Source organism: Mus caroli, chromosome 13 (genome assembly GCF_900094665.2).
Source record: "Mus caroli chromosome 13, CAROLI_EIJ_v1.1, whole genome shotgun sequence".
NCBI classification, from domain to species: Eukaryota; Metazoa; Chordata; class Mammalia; order Rodentia; family Muridae; genus Mus; species Mus caroli.
The window spans coordinates 48,900,134-48,907,542 of record NC_034582.1 but is presented as its reverse complement, the minus strand read 5'-3'; the positions used below and the strand labels follow the sequence as shown (position 1 = coordinate 48,907,542).

Below are 7,409 nucleotides of genomic sequence, written 5' to 3'. Positions count from 1 at the left end.
TAGCAACAACAAAGTACTTGTATCTTGTGGTAGGAGAAAGTTTCACAGGTTTTTAGAAGCCTCATTTAGAACTTCTTAACATTAAAAGAAAACCTTTTCAAAACTGAACTGAATTATCTGGTGAAGACTTTTTTTTTTTAATCTAAGATTTCTACACCTATGGGTTCCCTCAGACCAGCGAGTTTCACTCTGGGCAAATGTTTGAGGCAAAGGTCCCTGTTTCAGAGAGGTAAGCTGGAAGGATCTGGAGGTCTAGGCAGTCAAGTTTCTAAGTCTTCTAAATTGGGGTACCTGCTAAGCTCTGGTCATTTAAAGCAACTTGGAGCAATGGTCTTCCCCTTCAGTGCTGGAGGGAGTATTTAGGGAGCATTTGCTGTTTGGGACCAGCGCTGAGCAGGCTCTTCTTTCCCCCACCAGTTCGGATGGGTTTTTGGATCTATGAAAAAGCTTCTGCAGTCTGAAATGGGTCATTTGAAGCGATCTTTCTGCGCCTGCTGGCTTGCGGGCAAGGGAGGTGCAGAATTATTTCAGGCCTCTGTCTCAAAACTCTCTTCTTCAATGCATTGATACAGTTGGTCACTGATGCTTTGGGGCTGCAGTTAGAGAGTGTGCTTTAGCGTGGGATCCTGATAGGTATGCTGCTTAAAATTTCAAAGTCAGGTGAGATGAGCTTTCCCCAAAGATATTCAGGCTTTGGGTTTGCAAAGTCAAACCCTGTTATTTGCAGAGAGAATAAAGACACTAAATGTCACAAGCACCCTTCTCCCCTGCCCATCACCTCCAAAGGCAGATGCTATGCTGACACCTGAACTCCAATGACAAACTCAAACTCAAAAAAAAAACCCTCATGAGCACACTTTTGCACGGGCCTAGAGAAGCGAATCAAGGGGTGAGAAAATATCCCCTTTGACAGTTTCTAAAGTTGTCCTGTTTGGACAGAGTATGGAATGGAGATCATAAATTAGCTGCCAGGAACCAATGGGCGCTGGGTCTGCTCGTGCACACCTAGACTCTCAACACTAGGGAAGAAGCCAGTGGGGAGTTGTAGCAAGTTCAGGACCATCTTGGGCAATATAGTGAGCGACTTCTAAGCTAGCCAGAGCTGGAGAGCAAGAGTCTGTTTTAAAGAAAAAGAAAAAGGGAGAAAGGGTAGAGATTAGTTGAATATCCCTTGGCCCCTCTCAGCCTTTCTCATCTTTGTCCCCTTTCTTAAGGAATGAGTTACAGCTAATGTCTTGGAACACTCTCCAGAGATAAGACAACTAAGGACCATGCCTAAACTATTTCTATTAGTAAAGATACTGCTACTGTTTTCCATTATAGTTACAAAGATACACTAGTTTGAGCTCATAGTGGGAACTTTATAAATGTTCCATGCCATCTGCAGATTTCCAACATTCTCAGGCGGGAGCGTGTGGGATCGGCACCAGATACACTTTAAAGAGGGGTTAAAAGACAAGAAATGAGACTCGGCAAGCTTCCTCTTTAAACAATCGGCTTTAATTACGCCTTAGACTTTTCAGTTTGGGCGATTATAACCCTTGAGGGATCGCCTAATAACAACTCTGCTGACTGCTCCTGTAATTAACTCCTAATTTATTTCAAACGGGGCGGGGGAAGGGCCCCAAGCCTCTCCAGGGAGAGCCAATCGGTGGCGAGCGTCCGTGGCGTCAGGAGCAGGGCCGTCGCCAGTTGGTTGAGCCGACTCTCCCACTTCCCCTCGGAGGGCAGGCTGGGCTCCCAGCGCGCCCCTGCCGGCTCCCCCCCCAAAAGTTGGAGTCTTCGCTTGCGAGTTGCCAGCGGAGTCGCGCGCCGACAGCTACGCGGCGCAGAAAGTCATGGCTTCTCCGACCAAAGGCGGTGACTTGTTTTCGTCGGATGAGGAGGGCCCCGCGGTACTGGCCGGCCCGGGTCCCGGGCCTGGAGGAGCCGAGGGCAGCGCAGAGGAGCGCAGGGTCAAGGTCTCCAGCCTGCCCTTCAGCGTGGAGGCGCTCATGTCCGACAAGAAGCCGCCCAAGGAGTCGCCCGCGGTGCCACCCGACTGCGCCTCGGCTGGCGCTGTCCTGCGGCCGCTGCTGCTGCCGGGACACGGCGTCCGGGACGCTCACAGTCCCGGGCCTCTCGTCAAGCCCTTCGAGACCGCCTCGGTCAAGTCGGAAAATTCCGAAGACGGAGCACCGTGGATACAAGAGCCCGGCAGATACTCCCCGCCGCCCAGTGAGTGCGCGTCAGGGATGGGATCCGGGCTGGACCAGCGCGAGGGGTCCCAGAGGGACTGGGGACGGGTGTTAACAGGATGATGCTCTTGACCCCCTGGTACCCCAGTTCAGCGGGCGGTCCGCATCCCAGAATCCCTAGCTTCGAGGAATCTACAGTACCTGAGCGCTGGCTAGCATTTGAAAACCAAGCCAAGTTGTTGATTTCTGCAGCCCTTAGCCCCCTGCTCCGAAAACTTCATATTTGTGTACCTGCCTGGGAAATAGGGGAGAGTCACTGTTTTGTTTTGTTGAGTCAGGGTCTTCTGTGGCCCGTGCTGGCCTCAAACTCGGTATGCAGCTCAGGATGGTCTTGAACTCGTCTAATCATCTTACTCCACCACCTAAGTACTAGAATAAATGGTGTGCATCACCACACCGGGCTGGGATCCACTTTAAATGAGTATTGAAATGTGGTTTTGCTGGCCTTCAAAATATACAGGCAGCCCCATAAAGTTCACCTCACTATAAAGACTAGACAACTGGAAGTTAACCAGACATGGAGCAGACATACTGGGTAGTCTTCGAACTCCACAGTGTCCATCCTAAGAAGGGAAGGTGGCAGAGACTGATTCGGAAAGGAAGCTTCCGTTGTTGGTTAGGTTCTGAGTGTTGCAGGGAGCTAGTTTGGGCCAGACCCTCGTGGGCTCTCCTGGGTTCACAGTAATAATTAACAGCATTCCTTCAGAACTTGAGAATGTACAGTGAGGTGGCCACAAGTTCGCCCGATTTGGCTGCTTGCTAGAACCTCAAAGTACAGGCAGAGGCATGCCACCTGTGGCTACCCCTTCAGACTTGGTGGCTAGTGCTTAGAGGATTGCTCTTGTTTGTCCCAGGTTACCATTCATACTTGCAGTGGGCATGGGGGTCTGGCGTCCATGCTCTCTGCCCTTCTTTTGAGGGTGATGGCCATATTGCTATTTTCACTGCACCCCACTTCCTCCAGGGAGGCTGTGCGGACTTCCTTTCCAGACTTAGCTTTCCTTTGGGGTCCATTCCCTGAAACTTTTTTAGTTTTATCTCTTGGCCTTTGAGGTTTAACTCCTCTGTTGCCTTTTTTCCTGCTCCCCCCCCCCCCACCTCTCACCAAACTTTGGGAAAGTTGAGAAAGAGGGAGGAGGATTGTGGAGGGACTTTCCAAGCTCAGCTGGGAGAGAACTTGTCTTCCTTTCTACCTTTGGGCCTGGCCCTCTGGACTAGAGATGCAAAGTATTTTGTGAACAAAACAAGACCATATACCCAGGCGTCACTGGCTGTCCCCTCTGGCTGTCTCTCTCCACCCTGCTGGAAATTCTGAAAGGCTGAAAGGGCGCAGAGATTAAGGACTTAAAGAATTTAAACTCCAGTTTGCACAGTGCTTTTCAATACATTATCTTATCTGATCTCCTTTGTGCGGCAGCCGAGAGCCTCTTGTTAACAGAAGAGGCCGTTTCACTGCAGAGTTCAGAGGGATCAGCAGTTTGGGCCCATGGAAAAAAAAGCTCTTGGGAAAATTTATTTGCTCATTACCCCCCAAGTGGGGCTCTGGGCACTCCAACATGTAGTTCTCTAAGCCACCCGAGGGATAAGTAGTATTTATCCATTTTATTGTCAGCGAAATGCAGGTTCAGAAACATGAAGAGTCTTAACTTGTTTAACAAATTTGGAGTGCCTGTATTCCTAGGCCTGGGGCAATGCCCCACCACACATCCAGGATTTCAGCCTTAAATGGTATGGTGGCAAAAGGTCAGAAATCCTGGCATACTTAGGCCTGGCGGTCTGGTGGGGCAGTTCCCCCCACCCCCCACCCTCTGCGTCCCCGCCCCCCCACTGGCTCTGTAACATCTCTGCAGTGGGCAGTTTTTCCTTGCCCTAGATAAATCCTTTTTATAAGAGAAGCTAGGGGCTTTCGGAGGAGGTTTCATTTGGAAACACAAGGTTTTTGATACTTGGGGGTGGAAGTGTCAGCAGGATGAGCTCAGAGAATGCCAAGAATCAGCTGGGGGGGGGGGGGGCTGGACTTGGAGGGAGGGACCCACCTACCCCTGGCCTTGGTTTTGTGATTTGACGAAAGCAGGATAAAAAGTTTGTTTCACCTTGTTTAATCACACACTTTCTTTGGCTAGTATAAAAAGGGGTTGGTGGGAGAAGGTGGGAGCCTTGGGGGAAAGATTCTCCTAGCAAGGCTTTGCCATCTGAGCACAGTCCCCATGGTCCGAACTTTATAAGTCACCAAGGCCCACCAAGAGTAACCCAAGCTACCCTGGTGCAAAACTCCTGTAAAACCAGCAGCAAGTGTATGCAGTAAGAGTTTGGTGTCTGAAAGGGAGCCTGGGTGAGCTCGGGAAGGGTGAGAATTCTGCAGGTCTCCAGCTCTGATGTTGGCCAGTGAGCTGAGAGGAAAATCTCCCCTGCTCTTGGCTCGGTTGGGGATTAGCACGTGCGGAAGGCCAGGCCTTTAGGAAGTCTACCCATCTCTCTCCCAGACTGCTGTTTTTTTTCTGATCACAGTACCTTCTACTCTGTAAAATTAACAATGTGACACCAGGATAGGGGCTGGGTTGGGACTTGTGCTGTGTCACTCTCAAAGATGAAGTATAAATTCTTCTTTGGGCCACCAAAGTAACTAAACAAGAAAGGTTACATTCCCCTGCATACACCAGCGCTAGCACTCTGGCTACATTAGGGAAATTAGACTGGCTCGTAAAAGCCAAATGCAGAAAAATAATTGTTTAGTATTCTATTCTTGTCGCCTTATGCTCCTCCCCTAGCCTCAAGGAAAACAAGACCAGAATTAGTCCCTGCTGTGGAATCACCTTGAGGCCCCATCCTTGTGCTAACAACCCATCTTAAAACAGAGTCCGGACGCTGCCTCCTGTCTCTATTTTGCTTGTTATTCCCCACTTCTAAATTCCAACAACAAAATAATCATTTATCCACTTGCCCTAAACCATGGAATGGATAGAAGAGAGTACGATGCCATCACCATCATCGCAGGCAGAGAGATGTCCCTTGACATGTCCGTTTATGAGCGAGCTAATTCTCTCCCCGTCTTTCGTGCCGTTTATATTGCCAAAGCACACAGCCAAGAAACTTATCCCACAGCCAGATCTGTAAAATGATGCTGGGGTTTTTTATCATCTGTAGGGTGGATGCAGTGACAGCTGTGTGGTTGTTTATGGCTTGGATCTGCCCTTCCATCCATTGATGCTATTTGTTTATCACAGGCCTTATCTGGATGATTGTGCTTCATAAACAGGCTTGGGGCAACCCAACTTTTCTGGTTCAGAGAGTAGTTGGAGGCTAACTCAGTATCTGGCATCCTATTTATGTTCCTCCTGATATGCGGGTCTTCTTACTGTTTTAAAGACAGGAGATTGAATTCTGAGGAAGTTTTATTTCTTAGATAGTTCTTAACTCTTGTGACTTAGAGTCATGGTTTCTATTTCCATTTTGTGCGTGCAATATGTTTTCCATATAAAAAGTTTCATGACCTCATTACTCACGCTGATATAAAATACAGCAACTACCTACCATTTAAATGTGGTCCTTTTCCATAACTGACTACCTCTCTCACACACACACACACACACACACACACACACACACACACACACTTACTCACAGATTTGACAAAGGTACCTCCTTTTAAAAAAATGAAACAAAGTTTATGTGTTCTCTTAAGAGGGAAGAGATTACAAAGTTCACTAATTCATTTCCCTCTCTGTCCTCTAGGACATATGAGCCCCACCACCTGCACCCTGAGGAAACACAAGACCAACCGGAAGCCACGCACACCCTTCACCACATCCCAGCTTCTAGCCTTGGAGCGCAAGTTCCGCCAGAAACAGTACCTGTCCATAGCAGAGCGGGCCGAGTTCTCCAGCTCTCTGAACCTTACAGAGACCCAGGTCAAAATCTGGTTCCAGAACCGAAGGGCTAAGGCGAAAAGACTGCAAGAGGCGGAACTGGAAAAGCTGAAAATGGCTGCCAAGCCTATGCTGCCCTCAGGCTTCAGTCTGCCCTTCCCTATCAACTCACCCCTGCAAGCAGCATCCATATATGGCGCATCCTACCCCTTCCATAGACCTGTGCTCCCCATCCCGCCTGTTGGACTCTATGCCACGCCAGTTGGATATGGCATGTACCATCTATCCTAAGGAAGACCAGATGGACCAGACTCCAGGATGGATGTTTGCATAAAAGCATCCCCCTCCCTCTCCGAGAAGGTGGTGCCAACTCTGCTCCTGAATGTGAGCCTTGCATTGTCACCCTAAGCAACAGGGCCACTTGATACAGAGTGAATTTGTTATTTAGGTGAGAGGCACTAAGACCTGTTTTGTTTTCATAATTTTCCAAATGCCCCCTTTCCTCTCACAAATATTGCCTCTGCTAGTTTTTATGTATAAATATATAATAAAATATAAGACTTTTTATATGCCAGATGTAAAAATTCAAGTTATTTTGAAAGGCAAAATTTATATATACATTTATCCATTTTCTTTTTTTTTCTAGATAGCATCTTCCTAAGATATTGTGTTAAGTCCATTTGCTACATTTTCTTAAAGGGAAAGAGATTGTTTGCAGAATTTGCAAGGATGGTAGACTTGCTTATGGAAAACAGAGCAGAACTAGACACAGTCCATACAGGATGTCGCTTCAGACAGAGTCTCACAAGTGAAGGGGGAGGTGTAACATGTTTATTTGCATTTCATGTGCACAAGAAAAAGAAATCTCTTGATGCACATTTGATCCTATTTTTTTCTCTTTTTCTCCATTCCATGTTATTAAATCTTTGTTGTTGTTTTAAGATCAATGAGAAAAAGATGAGAATAACTCTGAGAGTTACTCAGGGTAAAGTAGAAAATAGGAAACTCCATTTCAGGTCCCTGGAGTGAGGGGGGGGCAGTTAGAAGGTAAAATATTGTTTGTAAGAATTGATTTCTATGAAATGCTATCTAAATCAGTCCTCACACGGTACAGAGGTGATTGGAAGAGGACATGGTAAATCTCTTCTTAAAAATGAGTGTCTTATAACTGTGGCCTATATTTTAAATATTCTCAACAGTCCATAGAATGAGGAAGGAAAACATGCCTTCTCTCTCTCTCTCTCTGTCTGTCTCTCTCTCTCTCTCTCTCTCTCTCTGTGTGTGCTTTATGTGCTAAACTTATTAG

At 47.5% G+C, this 7,409-nt stretch overlaps 1 protein-coding gene across 1 annotated transcript; it reads left to right on the top strand.

Moving 5' to 3' along the window:
* Positions 1-1,474: 1,474 nt before the first annotated feature.
* Msx2 (msh homeobox 2) lies at positions 1,475-6,677 on the top strand. Its single transcript, XM_021180899.1, has 2 exons — positions 1,475-2,217; positions 5,970-6,677. The coding sequence occupies exons 1-2, from the start codon at positions 1,839-1,841 to the stop codon at positions 6,392-6,394; spliced, it is 804 nt and encodes a 267-aa protein (XP_021036558.1). The 5' UTR covers positions 1,475-1,838; the 3' UTR covers positions 6,395-6,677.
* Positions 6,678-7,409: the final 732 nt, after the last annotated feature.